The 22,194-nt window shown below is 18.6% G+C and overlaps 6 protein-coding genes across 6 annotated transcripts; 3 read left to right on the top strand and 3 right to left on the bottom strand.

Annotated features, from left to right (window-relative positions):
- Positions 1 to 316: 316 nt before the first annotated feature.
- Positions 317 to 4,802, top strand: PRELSG_1445500 (conserved Plasmodium protein, unknown function; the record flags this gene model as incomplete). The annotated part of the gene is made up of 24 exons (XM_028679537.1): positions 317 to 352; positions 437 to 541; positions 621 to 724; positions 852 to 975; positions 1,042 to 1,090; positions 1,242 to 1,306; positions 1,396 to 1,452; positions 1,546 to 1,614; positions 1,710 to 1,833; positions 1,916 to 1,986; positions 2,066 to 2,164; positions 2,267 to 2,339; positions 2,424 to 2,482; positions 2,613 to 2,701; positions 2,794 to 2,890; positions 2,976 to 3,016; positions 3,108 to 3,135; positions 3,212 to 3,258; positions 3,338 to 3,395; positions 3,484 to 3,540; positions 3,642 to 3,785; positions 3,887 to 3,964; positions 4,238 to 4,321; positions 4,416 to 4,802. 24 exons carry the CDS (start codon positions 317 to 319, stop codon positions 4,800 to 4,802), a joined length of 2,145 nt encoding a protein of 714 aa, XP_028535241.1.
- A 2,181-nt stretch (positions 4,803 to 6,983) lies between these two features.
- MyoD (myosin D, putative) lies at positions 6,984 to 13,419 on the top strand (the record flags this gene model as incomplete). Its single annotated transcript, XM_028679536.1, has 4 exons — positions 6,984 to 7,227; positions 7,312 to 12,916; positions 13,155 to 13,221; positions 13,333 to 13,419. The coding sequence occupies 4 exons, from the start codon at positions 6,984 to 6,986 to the stop codon at positions 13,417 to 13,419; spliced, it is 6,003 nt and encodes a 2,000-aa protein (XP_028535240.1).
- A 284-nt stretch (positions 13,420 to 13,703) lies between these two features.
- PRELSG_1445300 (conserved Plasmodium protein, unknown function) lies at positions 13,704 to 15,602 on the bottom strand (the record flags this gene model as incomplete). The annotated part of the gene is made up of 1 exon (XM_028679535.1): positions 13,704 to 15,602. One exon carries the CDS (start codon positions 15,600 to 15,602, stop codon positions 13,704 to 13,706), a length of 1,899 nt encoding a protein of 632 aa, XP_028535239.1.
- A 258-nt stretch (positions 15,603 to 15,860) lies between these two features.
- PRELSG_1445200 (conserved Plasmodium protein, unknown function) lies at positions 15,861 to 16,342 on the bottom strand (the record flags this gene model as incomplete). The annotated part of the gene is made up of 3 exons (XM_028679534.1): positions 15,861 to 15,953; positions 16,077 to 16,169; positions 16,265 to 16,342. The coding sequence occupies 3 exons, from the start codon at positions 16,340 to 16,342 to the stop codon at positions 15,861 to 15,863; spliced, it is 264 nt and encodes an 87-aa protein (XP_028535238.1).
- Positions 16,343 to 16,696: 354 nt separating this feature from the next.
- Positions 16,697 to 19,448, top strand: PRELSG_1445100 (conserved Plasmodium protein, unknown function; the record flags this gene model as incomplete). Its single annotated transcript, XM_028679532.1, has 2 exons — positions 16,697 to 19,242; positions 19,358 to 19,448. 2 exons carry the CDS (start codon positions 16,697 to 16,699, stop codon positions 19,446 to 19,448), a joined length of 2,637 nt encoding a protein of 878 aa, XP_028535237.1.
- Positions 19,449 to 20,052: 604 nt separating this feature from the next.
- Positions 20,053 to 21,881, bottom strand: CCT3 (T-complex protein 1 subunit gamma, putative; the record flags this gene model as incomplete). Its single annotated transcript, XM_028679531.1, has 2 exons — positions 20,053 to 21,597; positions 21,795 to 21,881. 2 exons carry the CDS (start codon positions 21,879 to 21,881, stop codon positions 20,053 to 20,055), a joined length of 1,632 nt encoding a protein of 543 aa, XP_028535236.1.
- Between the last annotated feature and the right edge of the window lie 313 nt (positions 21,882 to 22,194).

The following is a 22,194-nucleotide window of genomic DNA, read 5'->3' as shown; positions in this document are numbered from 1 at the left end:
TTTTTTTTTTTTTTTTTTTTTTTTTTTTTTTTTTTTTTTTCTTTTTTTTCTTTATCATACTCTTTTTATAATTTAACTTTTATTACTTTTTTTTTTAGTAGTTTTTAATTATTTTTCTTTTATGTTTATTTGATGTATGCAATACCATTTTAATTTATATCTTTTTTTTTTTTTATAAGTGTGTGCATTTTCTATTTTTTAAATTATTATCTTAATGAAATCCTTTCACTTAAAGATTTTCATGAATTTTTTTTTTATCCTTTTTAAAAAATAATATTATCTTTATAATTTTTTTGGGAAACATATTAGTGAAAAAATGAAAAACAAAAATAAACTCAAACGATGTTTAGATGTAATATTAAAACTAAAAAAGATATATAAAAAAATATGAGAAAAAATATATATATATATATATGTATATTTTTCTTATTAAAAGTATTTGAAGAGTAATAAAGAAGAAATAATACAAAATTATAACAACATATTACCATCAAATAAAGAAAAAATTATATTAAATTATCTAAAAACTTTGAAAACAAAGGTTACTATGAATAACATAAATTAATAGAAACACAAATTATATAATGTTATATATATATATATATATTTATAATTATTAGCTGAAAGAAAAATATAATATTGAGTTTTGTGAATTTTTTATTGACGAATATGGAAACAAAAAAAACTTATGTTCTTCAATAATACAAATATTTTTTCCATTCGAGTAATATATATTAGACAATTCAATCTTTATTATAATAATTTTTTTCGTATAAGTTTAATTTTTTAAATTAAAGAAAAGAATATAATAATAATTTTAATAATTTTTATTCAATTTTACTCATTTTTAGTAAGGGAAATAATTATAAAGAGATATATTCCTTAATTAAAAATTACTTTACCTATGAAATATTTCTAAAAAAAAAAATTGAAACATTGCTTTTACCAGACGTATCACTTGTATTTGATTGGAAGGTTTTCATATCAATTTTTTATTATTTTATTTTTATTTTTTTATATAAATTGCTATTTTAATTCCAGATAGCTGATTGCGCAGACCTATCTAGTATAGTTGTTTCTTCTTTAAGAAGTAAAAAGAAAAATAATAATAAATGTGTTTTGTTATTTTATTTTATTTTTTATCATAATTTTTATTAGTAAATTTTATTATATAGTTATTAAATATTAAATATAATTAAATATTTAAGTGTTCATCTATATATAAAATAATTATACTATAGCAAAAAATTACGAAGCTTATGTTGTATGTGGCGAAGCACCTTTTTATATTTGTTCTAAAAATGATGTAAAAAAAAAAAAAAAAAAAAAAATCAAATCAATAAACTGTAATTGCAAGAATACATATAAATCTTATAAAAATTTACAAAAATGCAGAAAAAATTATTTTGCAAATTTAATTTAAAAGAATTTGAACAATCAAAAGAGAAAAATGTATAGTGATTATTACTATTATTTAATAAAATAAAATAAAAGCAAAATTGAATAATATAATATAAAAATAAATTTGAATAAAATTTTATTTAGGAAGACATGACCGAAATAAAAGAAAAAAAGAAAAAATATAAAAAAATATTAAAAGTTAACCAAAGCCCAGTAAATAGAAAAAGAAAAAAAAAAAATTATAAAATTACGTGCATGTGAAATAATACACATTTTTTTGTATTTAAAAAAAAAAAAAGAAATTGAAGTTAAGAAATATTGAATTTGAAGAAAAACAAATAATTTCTGAAAATGATTTTTATGTTCATATGTGGATACTTATAAAAAAAAGTTTAGATCTAAAAAAGGATATTTTTATAGAAATGTCGTCAGGTGCATTATTTTGTTTCCTATTTAATTATTAACCGTTGAATGTGTAATTAATTTATTATTATTTTTTTTTTTCCCTTAAAAGGTAGAGAATATGATATTGATAACTGCCCTTATAAATCTATTTTTTACTTATGGAACGAAAAAAATATTTACGTAGGAATTTTTTTTGTTTTATTTTATTTAAACTTTATAACTTTATATAAATATTTTTTTTTTTTTTTTTTTTGTAAAGATTAACATAAATAAAACTGAAAATATGAAAATATTGGTATCAGAGATTAAAAATAAGGAATATTTTATACCTGCCTTTTATGAAGAAATTAAAAATAAAGTGAAAAAAAAATTCTAGAAAAAATATTTAAATTTTATTATTTTAAATAACACTTTCTATTATATATATATATGTATATATTTCTTTCTTTTTTTACAAAAGAATTTAAACCCTATTGTTGAAAATAAATTTTATAGAATTAGAAAAGACAGATTTCTTTTAAAATATCCTCTTGGTATATATTATTAGTATTATATTTTTTAGAGTATCCACTCATATAAATTTTTTTTCATTTTTTAACATGAATTTGTATATATAGGATGTAATATAACTTTTTATGAGAACTGCAAAAAAGATGAATACGGAGATTTTTTACAAGTTAATTTTAATATGCAAAAAAAAAAAAAAATAAAATAATAAAATTATAATAATAATAATAATATAAAACCTTGAGATATATTTATAATTACCTACTTAAATTATTTGCACCTTTTTTTTTTTAATTTAGCATGATGGATTAATAGAAATGCATACTCATTATGAGAATAAATATTATACAAGTGTCGATTATACTTGTAGCTTTTATAAATATAGAAGGCAAAGAAACTTTCTAAAAAAAAAAAAACTCAAAAGTTTTTATTAATAAATATTAAAAATAAATTTACATATTAATATATTCATATATTCAGAGATAAAAAAACAGCTAAAATATATTTACCACAAAAATTTAAAGTTATTGAATATTATGATGATTATAGCCACCAGTTTTTAAAAAAATTAGAACAAGTATATAAATAAGAATATTTTACTTATGAAAGTTAAAAGGAAATATATTGTAATTATTTTATTCCTTTTTTTTTCCTTATAAAAGAAAATAGGTTTTTATTCATATTTCAAATTTTATTCAAATAGGTGAAAAATATATATATATATATATATATATATATGAATATATATACATACCCATAAATAATTTTTTATGTAAATTTTTGTCTTATTTTAGGTCAGATGGATTAATAAATTACTTAGAGGTAAAAGAATAAAATAAAATAATAATAAAAAAATCTCGGTAAAAATAACATAACAATTCCCAACTATCAATTTCAGATAAAAAATTACAAATTGATGGAATATTTCGTGAACAGAAACGATAAGTACAGAAACAAGAGAAAAATATATTTTTTCTTTTTTATTTTTGTAAATAAATATAATAATTTATTATACTTTTCTTAGTGTAATATATAGATCTATGAAACTTTCAGAGAATATTAAAACAAATTACAAGCTACAAGTATATATTATTACATATAATAAGAAATATATATATAAATATGCACATATAATTACAAAAAAAATATTAATTATGTATTATTTCTCAGAGTTTTGAAGGAAATGAATATTATGTAACAAAAATTACTGTGAAATATAAAAATAAGGTTCATTAATAAAATAAAAATACCTAGATCAACTTTTTTAAAAAACCTGATATTTTTTATTTTTAAATTATTTCATTATATTTTATTCTTTTTTATTTAAGAATATGAATAATGCAATACATAAAAAGGTATTTTTAATACCGGAAAATAAAATAATTATTGTATTTTACAATAATAATAATAAAATAAGTAACATTTGTGAAGTTTATGAAAAATGTACAAAATATAATGAAGACAAAGAGGAGGTAATTTTCAAACAGTTTAATATATCATTAATTTCAAATAAATATTCTTTTTTTTTTTCTAATTTATAATAAAAAAAAAAAATTTCGTAAATGATATATAGAATGAAGAAATATTAACATATAGAAAAAATTTTATTTATAAGCATTTCATAAATTATAAGGATTCAGTTAAAAGTGATGTAATGAAAAAAAAAATAATAAAATAAATAAATAAAATAAAATAAATGAATTAGAAAGAATAATGATAATCATAGGGAAAAATAATAATAGTGAAATATAGTGTAAATATTAATAGTATAAATACAGTTCAATAAATATTTATTGAAGCATAATGAAAATGTAAAAATTTTGGATTATATTTTTATGTAAATATATTTTAAAAAATTATAATTTATATATAATATAAAAAAATTTTAATTTTTTATTGGATTTTAAAAATATATTTTAATTAGGTATTATATTTACTTAAAGAAGAACATGATTTTTTTGAAGACATGATACACATTTACAATAATGTCATATGCTCTATTATGAAAGTTACAATTTTAGATTTACTTTTTTATTGATACTTAAAACAAATGACCCTTTACATATAAAATTTTTTTTATTTGAATTATTTTATATCACTAGGAAAGAAAAGAAATTAAAAGAGTAGAAGATGATTACCAATATATGTCGAATAATATTACCAATATAAATGAGATTATTTATCATGATAATAACAAAATACATTTTTTAAATAAAAATTTACTTGACGATAATATAAATATATACAAATTTTATCAGAACTATCCTTGGTATAGCTATTTAGAAGTATCTATGGAAAATACCTTTTTTTCATCAAAGAAAAATATGCTGAAAACTGAAAACTCTCGTAGTGAAATAGCTTATGTTGCTTCCAAAAAAAGAAATAAATCTAATCATAAAGATACTCATGAAGAAGTAAATGAAAAGATAAAACTTTTTTTTTGTATTTTTCATTTTAATATATATGTAAATTTCTTAATTTTAAAATAAACATTTAATTTCATTTACACTTGTTTTTTTTTAATTTTCCCCTTATTCCATAAAAAAAAAAGTAGCTTATATAGAAATTTAATTAAAATAAAGCATTTCTTGATATAAAAGAAATTTATATAAAAATTAAAATAGGATAATATTTACTGTAAAAATTAATTTAGATATAGTTAAAGAAAAAATTCGTAAAATTAAATGAAAAAAAGAATTTCCAAGTAATTAATAAAAAACAAAAATATGCTATTTTCCATATGTAAAATATGTAGAATACAGATAACTTAAGGTTTTCCTTATTTTAGAAAATAAATTATTAAAATATATACAGAAATTGTCTAAAATAAATGCAATAATTTTTATATAAATATATTTTTAAAAAACAACATTTTTATATATTTTTTTTTTAAATTTCTACATTAATTTCAGTTTTATATATTTTCATATAATTAGAAAAAATATTAATAATTAAATTACAGATATAAGCATTTTAATTTGTCCTTTATATACATTCATGTTGTTATTATTTATATATTTAACTTACAGAGTTTTAATATTACTTGTAACCCTAAAAGAATAAAAAAAAAAAAACTAAAAATTAAAATAACTGAAGATAGAAGAATTCATAACAAAAGAAAAAGTAAATAAAATATTCATATTGATATATTTACATTTTTTATTTTTTACAGGAAAAAAATTTTATATTTTTTTAATTATCGTATATAAAAAATGAAAACAAATTTAATCGTTTATTTTACATTAGAAACAATAAAATAAAAAAAATGATAAATAAATAAAATAATATTTAATTTTTTTTTATTACACAAAATTTTTTACCATGGTGTGCACATATCTATGCACACACATGTTACATTTAGTGATGAAAAAAAATATTACAAAATTATTATATAAATTTAATAAAATAAATATATCTTTTAATACATTTATAAATATATTCATATTTTTTTTTTTCATATGGCAATTTTTATGAAAAATTATTATATAAGATCTTTATCAATATAATAATGTTGGCTTTAGTTCTATAATACTTTTGCACCTTTTTAACCATACAAATTATTTAATTTATTACAAAAAATTAATATGCTAATTAATTCATTACCAAATAGTGATATAATATAACTATAATAATAATAATAATATTAATAGAAATAATATTTTATGAATGATATCAAAAACAATTCCAGAATAATATTAAAAACAAAACTATTATAACTGTGTAGAAAAAAAAAAAAAGACTAAGAAAAATCAGAACAATTCTGAACGCATTAATACCTATTTTTTTTTTTTTTTTTTTTTTATATTAGCTGTTCATATTATATTTTTTAAATTTTCCTATTTTCAATGATGAATTCCAAATAATTATTAAAATTTTTTAATTAAAAACAAAAAGGAGAGTACTCTAAAAATGTAGTATAAAAAAGCAAAATTTCATTAAAAATTTTAAATTCATTGTATTCTTTAAAATGTATAATATAAAAAAAAATGTATTCTTATTTTTTTTTTTTGCATTTTAATTTATAATCTTATATGTTTTTATTTCCTTTCACTTTTCTATATTTATTTAATAAATTTTAAAAGTGAAAAATACAAAATTCATTGCTTTTATTCAATACACTAAAAAGAAATTACTATAATTTTATATGTCTATACATGATATATTTTAGAAAAAAATATAAATATATATATTTATATATTCTACAATGTATAACATTAATTAAATTAATTATATAAATATAAGTGTATCATCTTTTAATAAAAAAGATTTTAAATAAAAATTTTCACATTATTATTACTATATTTTTGATTTTTATATATCCACAAAAAAAATTATGTTTTATAAAAGTTCATTAATTCTTCGTTAAAGTAATGAATGAAATTTTTATTAATGAATTTACATATAAATTTACAAATACACATTTTTATGTATAAATATATTTATGTCTTTTTTTTTTTTTTTCTGTGTTTTATTGAAGAGAAACAATTGTGGGTTTATAATTTTTACAACTACTTTATTTATTGAAAAACAAGAAAATTTTTAATTTATTGTTTTATATAAACAAGTGAAAATAAGTAAAGTTTGCATAATTATTTAAAGTACCAAAAGTTTTGATAGAATATCGATTAAGTATTTTCATATTTTCTTTAAAAAATAAAAAGTGTAAACTTATGGATTTGCTAAAATTCAAGAGCAATGAGACTTTTTATTATTCTAACATATCAAATATCAAAATTGAAGAAAAAAAAGATTTTATAAAAAATGAAAAGAAGCTTAAAGAAAATTTGTTTCTAGAAAACAAAGAAAAAGAAGAAGTATATTCCAATACTCATGTATGGTATTTTTATAATAATGTATACAAAAAAATGAAAATATTTGCATTTAATAAATTGGAGAATACATATAACCTTGAACGTTAGTAAATAAAAAAAAAATTTATATAGATAATATTTTATAAGACATATAGTATTTAAATATATATATTTTTTCTCTTGTTAGGAAAAGGTAACATATTTGAAAATATACCCTCAGATAAAGTAACAAGATGCTTAAAAGATGAAATTGAAGTTGATAGTGAAAACAATATAGATATACTACAATTAAATGAGGAAAATGTTATGGAAAATTTAAAAAACAGATACAAAAAAAATAAAATTTATACATTTCATGCTTCATTACTGTTAGCTATTAATCCATATAAACAAATTAAGGGACTTTATGATATTGAATGCATGAATATTTATTTAAATAAATTTAAAAATAACAAAATAAATGATAATAGAGATTTTCAAGCACACATTTATGATATTGGTAATATGGCGTATAAGAATATGATATTAAAAAAAAAAAGACAAACAATTATTGTTTCTGGTCATAGTGGTAGTGGAAAAACAGAAAATTGTAAGTTTCTTTTTAAGTATTTTCATTATATTTTTTTTCATAAAAACAATACCAATAAAAATAAGATATATAAAAACATGAACTCTTATTTAAATGAAAATTCAGAGGATGAAGATGAAAATGAAATAAAAGAAAACAATGAATTAATATCAGATTGTAAAAAATTAACAGACGTTAATAACTCGAAAATGAAAAATGTAAAAGATAAAAATGAAAGTATAGATGAAAATAGAACAAACATATATGGTTCTAGTAAAATGAGTGAAGCTATAAATTATGAACGAATTGACAAACTCATTTACATTAATAATATTATAGAGTCTATGAGTAATGCAAAAACTATAAAAAATAGTAATAGTAGTAGATGTGGAAGAATTAATGATTTAATATTTGAAGAAAAAAAAAAAAAAGATGATACTATATTTTATTATTGTTTTTCCAATATTAAAATATTAATACTTTTACTAGAGATAAATAGGTGTATTACTCAAAATACTGGGGAGAGAAATTTTCATGTTTTTTATCAGTTAATTTGGGGTTTAACCGATGAACAATTGAAGAAAAGAAATCTGATTAGAGATATTCATTATTATAATCTTTTGAATAATGATGCATATAAAATGAAGAATTTAAAGAGAACTCATAAAATAGAAAAAAATGATTCAATAGAAAGAGATCGACATAAAGATAAAAAAAATTTTGAATTTCTATTGAATGGATTACGTTATATAAATTACGATGAAAATAAAATTAATCAATTTTATGATGTTATAGCTGGGATAATACATCTAGGAGAAATTGATCCTAATGAGGATGATTTAATGAATGAAAGTTATAAAAATGCATGTGAATGTTTAAAAATAAACTTAAATGATTTACAAAGTACAATTAAATATAAGAATATTAATGTCTCATTCGAGAAAATTAGAACACATAGAAATAAAGATAATTCATTATCTACTTTACATACATTAATAAAAGTAATATATAAAAACTTATTTGATAGAATAATAAATGATATAAATATAACAAATTTAAGTAATGAAGAAAAAGAATATATAATAAATGAAAAAATATATGCATCCAATACTAATATTATATCAATTTTAGATTTATATGGATTCGAGGAATTATCGTGTAATAATTTTGAACAATTATGTATTAATTTAGCAAATGAAAAATTAAATAATTATTACATTAACAATGAAATTGAAAAAGAAAAAATAATATACAAGTCAGAAAATTTACTATGGAATGATATAAAAATTCCTAATTATAAAGAAACTATTACTTTTATTGAGAAAATATTTGCAAACTTGGATGATATAACTAAGCTTAATAGTAGTGGACAAAAAAAGGTAGATGATCATTTTTTTACTTACTTGTTAAATAATGAAAACAATTATCTTGAAAATAACGTTTATGGTTTTTTAAATAATAAAGATAATAAATATACGAAAAAAAAGCAGAATATAAAAAAAAATAAATTTTTTATAAAGCATTATGCTGGACATGTAACTTATAATATAAATAACTGGATACATAAAAATAGTGACAAAATTGAAGTAGAAATAGAAAATCTTATTAAAACATCAACAAATATATTTTTAAGAGGAGATAATGAATTAGAAAATGAGAATAAACTTGAAGATGGTGGAGTTGACAAAAATACAGATAAAGAAAAAAAGGAAAAAGAAAAAGAAGAAAGTGAAACCATAAACGATGATAAAAAACAAGAAAACATAAAATTGAAAAAGAATAAAGATAAATATTATACATGTGAAAATTTTGAAACAAGATTTAAATCAAAGAATAATTTAATAAATTTAAATAATCAAATATCAGTAGAAAATGAGAGAAACTCCCTAGAAAATAACAAAAAGAACTTGGAAAATGAAAAGAATGATTCTATAAATATCACTTCGAACGAAAAAGGAGAGTTAACAATAAATAAATTAAACAATAAAAGTTTTTTAAAAGTTGATATGAATAATAATAGAAAATATAACAGTGTTACTCCAAATACTTTAGTAAGCAAGAACATACAAAAAATAAATTTAAGTGCTTCTTCAATGGTATATAACATACCTGGATCTAACAGTAATAACAAGAATAATATATTAAGTGTTAGTAAAAAGTATATAAAAGAACTAGATAGATTGTTTAATAATTTACAAAAAACGGATATGTATTACATAAGATGTATCTTACCAAATGAAAATATGGAAAGAGATCATTTTAAAAGGCGTTTAGTCTATTCTCAATTAAAACAATGTGGTGCAAATGAAATGATTAAAATAATAAATAATGGATTATCTCATAAAATACTGAAAGATAAATTATTAGAGAAATGTAATAGTTGTATACCTAATGAATTACAATACTGCACTAAAGATGATATAATATATTATTTCATGAGACTATTTGATGATTCAAAAAATTTTAAGATTGGAACAAACTATATATTTATGAAATCACACGTGTATACACAGATCAGCTGTTTTTTTTATAACAATTGTTTTTTAAATGATAATGTATCTTCAGAGAAAAAAAGAGAGGTTTTCAAAGAAATAAGAATTATGAGATTAAGAAGATGTGTAACAGTAATAAAGATAAATAACTGGATTAATAAGTATTACAGAGTATATTTAGAGAAGAAAAAAGAAATGAAAAGAAAAGCTTGTGATTATATATATAAAATGTATTTAATTTATAAAACAATGATAAGTATAAAAAAGACATTTTCCTATAATATAAAAAAATTAAATAGAATCTTCTGTAATTTAGGATATTATTTTGCTTTTAAAAAAATGAAGAATACAAAGAAAAATATATTTTTGAGTAAATTGAAAAAAAGAGAAGAAACAATTAAAAATAGCAAAGGAGAGATAGAAGAAAAACTGATAATTAAAAAAATTTCTCAAAATAAAGAATTAGAAAATAAATTAAATTCGTTAGAAGATAAGGTGGAAGGGCTTAATATAAAAAATGAAACATATGATACAATTAATGATAAAGAAGAGTTAATCAATTTGATACATGATAATGGAGAATCACAAGGTTTACAAAACGCAATAACAGAAATATTTGTTAGTACACCTGATAATTATCATTATATTTATAATAATCTAGACTGGGTTATAATATATATAAATAAAAAATTATATTTTTACAACATTTTCTACAATTATCAAAGAATAGACAGACAATATGTTTTAAGTTATGATAATATTAAAGCAAAAAAATTGTACCCCATAAAAAATGAAAAAATAAATAACTATAAAGAAAAAAGTGAATATTCCTCAATAGAAACAAATGAAAACGATTTGAATGATAATACATATTTTGAAAAATTTTGTAATTTAAAAGAAAACAAGTATAGTGAAAATTGTAATAAAAATATTTTAGAAAACGGGAAAAAAGTATTAAATGAGAACTTAAGATTAAAAAAAAAAAAGAAAGATATATTCTATATGTCAAGAGATTTTCATTGTATTAATCAACATAATTTGTACAAGAATATTTTCATAGGTATTGACAAAAACTTAAATTTAATTATATTTACTTACCCTAATTTAAAAACTATTAAAAAATTTATAAAAAAAAAAATTAAGTCAATAAAACACAGCAATGAAAACTTACCTAAAACAAATTTGCCTCTATTATATAAAAGTAATAGATATGATTCTCAATTGCAAAAAAAAGTAGATAATGTAAGACAAAAATGTGATAATTTTGTAAATAATTGTAAAAAAGAAGACATAATTAGAAACGAAAATACAGAGTTTGAGGCAAAAGAACAATATGATGTTTTTAGTGAAGAAAACTTAAATATGTTCATTCATATATATAAAAACATATATGTTTTAAGTAATTTAGAAGATGTTTTTAAAAAAGAGAAAGAATTAAATTATAAAAAGGAAGTAATAGAAATAGAAGGGACCAAATTAAAGACAGAATTATATAATCAAATTGATAAAATTAAAGATGATACAAAATTCAAAGAAATTAATAAAAAAAAAAATATTTCTTTTTCCAGTTTTCTAATAGAATTAAAGAAAGAAGAATATATCATGAATGAATTTTATTCCAATCCTTCCTTTAAAATATTAAAAATTTGTTTTTTACCTAGCAGTATAAGTTATTTCTCCTATTTAGCTTATGCATTAATAAATGGAAACCATTATTTATTATTAACTATAGTTAATTTTTTATCTAAACCAATTTATAAATATACCACTTATATACTTATAAATAATGTAATTAATAATAAAGATTTTTTAAATTTTTTTATTAAAAGTTATAATCATATAAATTTTAATAACAAAATTAATACTACTAGTGATGAAAATCAAATAGGAGAAAAGAATGCCATTAATAATGAAAGTTTAGACAAATACTTAAGTACTTTAAAAATGACTATAATTAATAATTCTCATATTCTTATATATGGTTCATGCCTATTAAGTTTGGTTGAAATAAAAAAGTATGATTTAAATAATACTAATCCATATATTAAGGAATATGAATATAAATATTTAAAATTGATATTTAATTTGTATTGTTTTGAATATTTTAATAATATTTACGATTCTTACATGAATAAATTATCTTATGATTTAAAACATAATTTAATTATTAATGATTTATTTAAAAATGAAAAAAACAACTTTATTGGTCCTAATGAATCAAAAGAAAGGGTATCGAGTTTTAATAAAAATGATGAGTTAAATACAGATATGAAAGAGAATAACGAATGTATGTTTTATATATTTTCTCTATTTAATGAAATCTACTTATTAACAAATAAAAATGAAGAAAATTCTTTTGATGTGTTGTTTAATTATGAAAATTGGAAAATAATGAAATTAAAAAACAGTAATACAGGTGATATAAAGAAGTGTACATTTCAAGGTGTAATGAATGTTAATATTAATTATTATTATAATAAAAGTTATTATAAAAGCTTCATAGCTCTGAATTCTTCTATTCAAGCAACAATTCAAAAATACGATAATAATAATAATAATGATGACAATAAAAAAAAATATTATAAATCGATATTCCCTGACGTGTATATTTTGAAAGAAATGAGATATAACATGTATAAGAAGAGAAATGGTTTTTATTATAATTTAAAAAATGAAGAACTTTTTACATTATGTAACGAAAAAGAAGATGATTTTATCACTCCTAATGATAAGTAATCATAACAAAATAAGAAGATTAATAAATAACTTAATAAATATATATAGATATATGTATAAATAAATTAAAATATAAATAAGTATAAATAATTGTATATATTAAAAATAAAATAAAAATGAAAACAAATTAGAATGAGAAAAATAAAATATTAATTTTAAATAACATAACATTGTATAAAAATTATATATAAAATTTTCTTTTAATAATTATTTGCATATATATTTTTTTTTTAGAAAATATCTCTCTTATAATATTTTAGCATATACACCATTAAATCATTTGGATACTATACTATTATTAGTACGTAAAAATATAAAGTTGAATAAAATAATAGAAAGCATTGGAGCATTTTAATATAACATATAAAAAATAAAAAAATGATTTTGTAATTATTTTTCTTTTTTTTTATAGAATTACTCTGATAAAATGAATTCATACACTTTTGAATTCATGAATATTGTGAGCAAAGATAAAAAAGTAGTTACCCTTGAGGAATAAAACGTATATATTAAGTTTCTTATATTTTTTATTTTATTTTTATTTTTTTTCCTATTTTAAATAAAAAAAATAATATAAAAATATTAAGATAATATACATATATATATGTAGGTGTATTGAATATACCTTATTTATTATTGTTCATTTATTATATATTATTTGTAGTACACACCATTGTTTAATAATTTATTAATTTATTTACATTTTGATTTACATTTTGACAAATATTTTAAAAATATATAAGTTTTTAAAAAAAAATTTTATTAAAAAAAAAAAATTAGTAATTATTTCTCAATAGGGTTTCTTTGTAAGATAGATGCAGCAATTTTCTCTCTGAAGGATGAAATATTTTCTATTGGTTTTAAGTCATCCAATTCACATGTTTCTTGATATTCTTGATTATTTATATAATTATTCTGCATAATGGTTTTATCTGATACTATCTCTTGAACATATTTATTTTCGTTAAAATTCTCAACAATTTTCTTTTGTTTCTTAGTCTCTTCTGTACACTTGTCATATTCATTTAACATTTGGATATCATATGATGAAAGTTTTTTTATACAGAAATCATTTTTGTTGGAATCATAGCATAAGGTTTTCTTCACATATTTGTAATTTCTATTTTTTTTAAATCTCATTCTTAATTCTTTTAGCAAATTATCAATACATAGTTCTTTAGATTTATCTTTGTTGTACGAGTTAACACAATCTTTTTCTTTATATTCTGCCTCATTTTTGTTATTTCTATATTTGTAAATATATGAATTTGGATTAAATTTTTTTAATTCATTTAGTTCATTTAATTCTTCTTTATTAACTGTTCTGCTATTAGCATGACTCGGTACTGTATAATTATTTTGTTTATTTTTATTTTTTTTATTTTCATAATTTTCAGATTCTTTATTATCATAATAATAAATGTCATAAGTTAAATTTCTGTCTTCTTCATTCTTTTCAATAATGTTGTTTTCAATTAATTTACTTTCGATTTCATACACATTTTTTTCTTCATAAGGTAAGAAATTAATGAAATTATTTTTGCTATTATCTTCTATATTTTTTCTTTGCACATTATTGTTTAGAAGATAACTTTTTGTTTCTATTTTTTTTGTTATCTTACTTTTTATTGATTTTATTAAATTTATTGAATTATATAATTTATTTTCTATTAAGTTATAATTTTCATCGTCTTCATCATTTTTCTGAATAGATTTCAAAAGAATTAAAGAGTCTATCAAGAGTAATACTATTTCATTTTTGCTTCCTAAAATGTTTTGTTTATTTATTTTTTCATCTTCTATAAGCACTAAATTGTTTTTTTTTTTTAAAATATTTTTATAGGATGATAAAATAAAGTAACTTTTTGAAAGATAAAATATAGATATAGTTATGAAAATGAGAAAATGCGAAAAATAAAACACACATTTTATTGCATCATAAAAAGATTGGTAAAAATAAAATATTAAAAGATTGTTTTCACTTACTTTCATCATTTCGTATTCATTCTTATATTTTTCTTTGAATATATTTCTTATATTTTTATAAAGATTTCTCTTTTCTTCCTTTTCTGAATGGCTCTTTTTTATTTTTAAATCAAAAAGTACTATATATAAATGAAAATAAAAATCTTTTAAATAACATAATTTTTTTAAATTTTTAGAGCAAAAGGTATTATTTACTTCTTCTGTATTATTACATTCAAACAAATAGGAAAAAACATTTCTCATAAAAAAAAAGTATACACACAAAATAGACTTTATTATCTTATATATACTATAGTATAAATCATCTATAATTATATTTATGTTTTTACTATTGCCATTTATAATTTGTGTATATTCATATTTATATAGTAGTTTTATCACTTCACTAAATTTGTGAAGATTATAATTATATAAAAACAGAAGAAGATAATGAATTAAATATCTCAAATATAAAAAACTAAGAATAATAAGTACTATTTTTACTAATACAACGTATTTTAAAGAAAAGATAATCATCAAAGAAAGCATATTAAAATAAGATAAATTAAATACTATTAATTTTTTATGAATTAATTCATTTCTAATATCTTTTATTATGTGGATAATACTCCATTTTTTTTTATAATTATATTTTAATTTTTTCATCTCATTTATTAATATTTTACGCTCTTTATTGCAATTAGGTATTAAGTTCATTTTTACCTTAATTTATTTAAAAACAAAAAATTAACTATAGTTGATAATCTTAAAAAATATTTACAAACATAACAAAAAATAAAAAAGGAAATTTAAATATATATGTTTAAAAAAAGAAAGTTTAGAAAAAATTGTTAAATGGATATTTTTTTTTTTTGATTAAAAAAAAAAAAATGTATTTACAGTAAGAAATATATTTATCCAAAACTTATATTCATAGTTATTTCGAAAATGTGTATTGACTTTTTTTTTTAATTCTCAATGTAAAAAAATACTTTTTGTAATCTTTAATCCATTATTACTTAATTTGTCGTATATTATCTTATTTTCTTCACATATATTATAATTAACCTAAAAAAAAAAAAAGGTAAGTAATGATAAATATAAATGTGTAAAAGAAGAATAAAAAAAATTAAATTTATTATTTTCTTTCAGATGTTCTTTTTTTCTTTTCTTTTATATTTATATTTTTACTTTAGATATGTAAAGAATTGGTAGTGTAAACAGAAAAAGAGAAAACAAATTGAATGAAAAGAATATTTTTCTATCATATTCTGCCATATTAAACTAAAAAAATATAAAAAATAAATTTATACAAAAAATCATAAAAATTTATTATTATATACATAAAACATTAGAACTATTTTTTTTTTTTTTCTTACTCTTCTTATATTTCTATTAATTGTAAATGATGAAGGAATAGGAACATTTTTTAACATTGAAATTTTAGCTTTACTCATTTTTTAAATTTATTATAAAACTAAGAAATTTTAAGAATTTATCAAATACTATATAATGATTTAATTTTTAATTATTTAAATTGACCTATATATATGTATATTTATATATATAATACTGAAAAATATGAGAAAAATATATTTTTAAAATAATTTTTTTTTTAATTTATTAAAAAAAAAAAAAGAATATGTTCAAATATAAATATTATTTTTTTTCTTAGTGAAAAAAACTGAGGTTGCTTCTAAAAAAACACATATGTATATCTTCTTTTATTTTAATTTTTTTTTTTTTTTGAAATGACTTATAATGGGAAAGAAATTTTTTTTTAATTAAAAAAATAAGCAAAAAAAAAAAAAATGTCAAAATATGTTTTATTTGTTATTCTTTTCTATGTATCTCCAATTTTCATATGTATGATAAATAAAAATTCCGGAAAAGTAAATTATTTTACGAAAATATTTTATATATCATCAATTGAAAAGCGAAATGTTACTAGTTACAATAATTTTAAAAATGTAACACTAATTAAAAAAAAAAAAAAACAATATATTTTATTAAAAAAAAAAAATGATAATGTGTCCATTAATATCTGTAAATTACAAAGAAAAAAAAAAAGTAAAAAAATAGAAGAAAAATTATATATGTTTAATCATAAAAATAATTATCAAAATGACATAAATAATAATAAAAAGAAGATAAGTAATAGTAAATATCAAAATAATCAAAATGTAAATATCAAAAGTAAATGCTTTTATTCCAATTTTCCTGGGCATTATGATAACGGAGATGATATTGATAACAATAGAAAAAAAAAAAAAAAAAGAAAAAAAAAATTGAATTGCAATCTAAAAAAAAGTAGTGAAGATACTAACAATTTGAGAAATAATCAAGAAACAAACGAACAGAATGATGAAAAAGAAAATAAAGTGTTAGAAGAAAATATTTATGAGAATTCTAATGAAATAAATGACGGTGATAATAAAATATATAAAGAAAGTTATTGCAATATAAATGAAAATAATTATAATGAAATAGGTGGTGAAGACAATGCTATTGAATTAGATGAAGAAAATTCATATAATTTACTAAATAAATATTTGAAGGATGAGAAATTATTAGATGATAAAAAATTAAAAGACATTAATAAAAACAAAGCATTAGAAGAATATAATAAATTGGTACAAATGTTGAAAGAAAGTAGTGAAAGAAGATTAAATCAATTAAAAAAAAATGAAAAAAACGATATATATGAATTAAATGAAAGAGTTGTAAATAGCTCAAATAAATTTAATATTGAAAAACTTAAGAAGGAAATTGAAAAAAAGTTTTCTCCAAATGATGCTTTAGAAAGAAAGATTCAGGATTACATTCATTTGTTTACACAAAATGTTGATAATAAAGATAATAATAATGATTATGCGAATTCTAAAAATGAAGATGATTCATATAGTAATGGTAGTGAAGATGATGCTAATACAGAATTTACGAGTGAAGAAGAAGAAGAAATGAATAAAAAAGTACTTAAAAATGTATGCAAAGGGGATTACAGTGATGTTGATAAATTTAATTTTAAGCTTTCGAAGAAAGATTTGGAATTAATGAAGGATATTGACGACGAAAAGGTAATAGACCATAAAGAAAAAAAATTAATAGATGAAGTTTTTAATAAAATACAGGAAGACAATTCTCTTTATAATAGAATCAATGAAAAAGAGAAACAATTGTTAGAATTATATGAAAAACAGAGAAGAGAAAATAAGATAAAAAGATGTGAAGAACTAGAAAATTTAAAATATTACAATAAAAAAATGGAAGAAGAAAATAAAAAATCCAAAAATAATAATAAAATTGAAGACGAAATTATTAATAAAAATATATTCTTTAGTAATCCTGGAAAGTTCGTTGAAATTAAGGAAGAAGAAATAAAAGAAATGAGTGAATCACAAATAAAAGATGAATTGAGAAAAAGAGGTTATCCAACTTTTGGTTCACTAGAAGTTATTAGAATGAGGCTATTGGATGTTATGAGAATTAAAGAAACTCATCAAATGGATATAAGAGATATTATAAGAAATCCAGATGAAAACTTATTGCCTCATATTAAATTAGAAAAATTAAAAGAACATATAAAACAATATAAAGAAACAGATAAATGCGGTGATATAGATTCAAAAATAAAGCAAGTAGATTCAGCGATTGAAATTTCGAATTTTTTAGAGGATCCAGTTCATTATTTACGTATAGATACTTCTAAGAAATTTATTAAACAGTACGAAAATAATACGCAAGATAATATATTTAAGGAACCAATAGTAAATGATTATTCTTTTGATAAAGAAATATCCATGGCTGATAAACTAAGGAGAACTTTTAATTTTGAAAATGATGAAAACTTACCTGATAAAATAAAACAGTATGGCAATGAAAATAACGAAAGTGATGAATTAACTGAAGAAAAACAAGAAATTTATAGGAGAGAAGTATTAAAACATGGAGCATTACAAGAAACTATCCATGAATTTCATTATAAACACAGTTTATCCTTAGATTTTTTAGGAGATTTCATATGCAAATTTTCTAATGCACATATACAGGAAATAAATAAATATAGATACAAAACAAAAGAAGAAATAAAAGATTTGGGATCAAATGAACTTGAAAGTTTTTTATCACAAGATACTATAAATAAGGATTTTATTGTTTATAAATTTGTTGATACCAATGATTTAATCAAAAATTATTTAACTACTAAAGATATAGTTACACTTATCGAATATTCCAATATAGCTGATCCTGTTGATATTAATCATTATTACTCTCCTGAAACTTTATTTATGATTAGTGAAGAATATAACATTACTATTAATCACATAATTGATGCTTGCACAAAATTAAATATAAAGTAATTAAAAAAAAAAAAAAAAAGAATAATATTAATAATATAGAAATATTTTTTTATTTTACTTATTTATTTGTATCCCTAATTTATTTTATTTTACAAATTTGAATTATTGTAGGTTACCGTATGGAGGTGATACCCATTTAAATATGAGTTGTTATAACTTATTAACTTGTTACTTAAGTAAATACAAAAAAATGAAAAATTAGACATAATAAAATAAGCTAATTTTTTATTAAAGGATTTCTTATATTTGTGTTGAAATAAATAAAAAAAAAAAAGAATAAAAAAATAAAGGTATTTTTTTTATTTTATTAAAAATTTTTTTTTTTTGGTAAAATTTTATTAATAATTAATATATATATAACTATTTTTTTTTTTTTTTTTTGTTTTTTTATTTTATTTATTAGATTTTTTTTTTTTTTATTACTAATATTTGTATTTATTGCTTTTTTTATGAATATGAGTGGACAAATGTTTTATATTTATTGTTCTTATATTCATTTTTTTTTTTTTTATTTAATGATATCTTTTAAAAAATAATTTATAAGTTTTAATTTCTTTTTGTCCATTTTCTTTTTTAATTTAATGAAAATTTTTTAAAATATGACTGATTTATTTTTTATGAGTTCAAAATAAAAATATTAATAAATGAAGCTCATGAAAAATGTTATATTAATTTATATTTGAATAAAAAAAAAAAAAAAGTATGTATATATATAGATAAATATGTATATCATTTATTTTTTTATTATTTTTTTTTTTAAATATATATATTTTAAATAATTTCTTTTTAATTTATTATAATAAAAATTATTCATATTCATTTTTAATTTGTTTTTGATTTTTATCATCTTTTCCAATACCGCTAACAACATCATCAATTCTTAAAATCATAGCAGCTGCTTCTATTGCACTTTTATAAATCTGCTTTTTAACGGACAATAAATCCCAAATATCTTTTGTAGAAACATCAATAATATCTCCTGTTATTCCATCAACCCCATAATTTTCTCCTCCTGGTTTTTCATGTCTTATTCTTAATTCATTAATTGTTTTTACTACATTAACTCCACAATTTTGAGCTAATATTTTGGGAATTATTTCAAGAGCAGTAGCTACTGCTTCTGTTATACTTTTTCTTGAATCATCATAAGTTTTTGCTTGTTTTATTAAGTTTTGACCTACTCTCATTTCAGTGCACCCACCACCACATAACAGTTTTCCTTCAAGAATTATATTTTTAGCTACATTCATCCCATCATGTAAATTCCTTTCAATTTCATTTAAAACATCTTTTGTTGATCCTCTTAGCAAAATAGTGCAGGCATGAGGATCTTCACATTCTACGAAAAAAGAATAATAGTCATCTCCAATTTTTTTTATTTCGAATAATCCACATTTCGTACCAATATCACTTTCTACGATTTCGTCACATCTATTAACAATGGTTGCACCGCTTATTCTTTCCAATCTATTTAAATCTGTTTTTCTAACTCTTCTTATAACACTTATATTTTTTTTAACGAGAAAGTGTTGTGCTAAATCAGAAACTCCTTTCTCTGTTACTACCACATCACATTTACTATCAATTATATATTCACATAATTTTTTTACTTCTATTTCTTCTTGTAACAATAATTGATTCCAAGTATTTTCATCCATTATTTCTACATTTGTTTGACTTTCTGCTTTTTTATATTCTAATGTACAATCTAACAATAAAATCCTTGGGTTCTTAATATATCTTCTCATCTTTGGATGTGTAATATCTTTATTTATCATAACACCTTTCAAAACATAGCTATCTGTTATTTCTCCTCCTGGTATTTTTTCTACTTTTGCATATCTTTTAATATCTATTTCTTTTTTCCCCATTATATTATCAATTTTTACACACAATGTTGCTTCTAAAGCTAATTTACTAATAATTTTATTATATCTACTTACAAATTTGGTATTTAAGCAAGAATCAATTGCTTTTAAAAGATTACTTTCATCATTTATATTTACTTCAATAGCTATTTCTTCTAAATATTTTAAACAACAATTCAAAGCATTCATATAACAATTAACAATTTTAGTTGGATGAATATTCTGCTTAAGGAAAGTTTCTGCTATATTTAATAATTCTCCTGCCAATATGACAACTGATGTTGTCCCATCACCAACTTCTTCATCTTGTGATCTACTCAATTCTATTAATGATTTAGCAGCTGGATGTGCTACATCAACTTCTCTTAAAATAGAATTACCGTCATTTGTTATTACAATCCCTCCTAAGGGATCTAACATCATTTTAAGCATAGCCATTGGTCCCAATGTTGTTTTTATAATTTCGCTAACTGCTCGGCTAGCCTATAAAAAAAAAAATTAAAAATTTTTTTTTTTTAGAAATAATAAAAATGTATATATTTTTCATTTAAAAAGTATAATATTAAATATATACGTATATCTTTTCTTTTTTTTTTTTGATTTTTTTAATTTCCTTTTGTTTACATATATATATGCATCTAATTTTATTCTTAGCATAATAATTTAGTAATATATTTTACTTGTATATTTGATAACTGAGTTTTTCTTCCTTCTTCTCTTTTAGTATTTGGTTTAAAAACCAAAACAGCTCCTGGATTTTTTAACATCTGTTAAAAAATTGAACATTAAACATATATATATATATATATGAATATAAATTTTTTATTTTAATATTATTATTTTTTTTTTTTTATATACGTTTTTTTATACTTTTTCTATTATAGGTGATAATTTAATTTATTTATACTATATTATATAATGTCACGAAAGAATATTTTATAAACTATTATAAATGAAGTATGCTTTTTTTATTCTTAGAAATTTCTTAATCCTTCAATGAATAATTAACAAAAAAAAAAAGTTAATATAAAAAGGTATAAATAAAATAATGTAAAATAAACTTATCAAAATATAATGAAA

The sequence above is a fragment of the Plasmodium relictum genome, assembly GCF_900005765.1.
Source record: "Plasmodium relictum strain SGS1 genome assembly, chromosome: 14".
NCBI classification, from domain to species: domain Eukaryota; phylum Apicomplexa; class Aconoidasida; order Haemosporida; family Plasmodiidae; genus Plasmodium; species Plasmodium relictum.
This window is presented reverse-complemented; position numbering and strand designations above follow the sequence as displayed.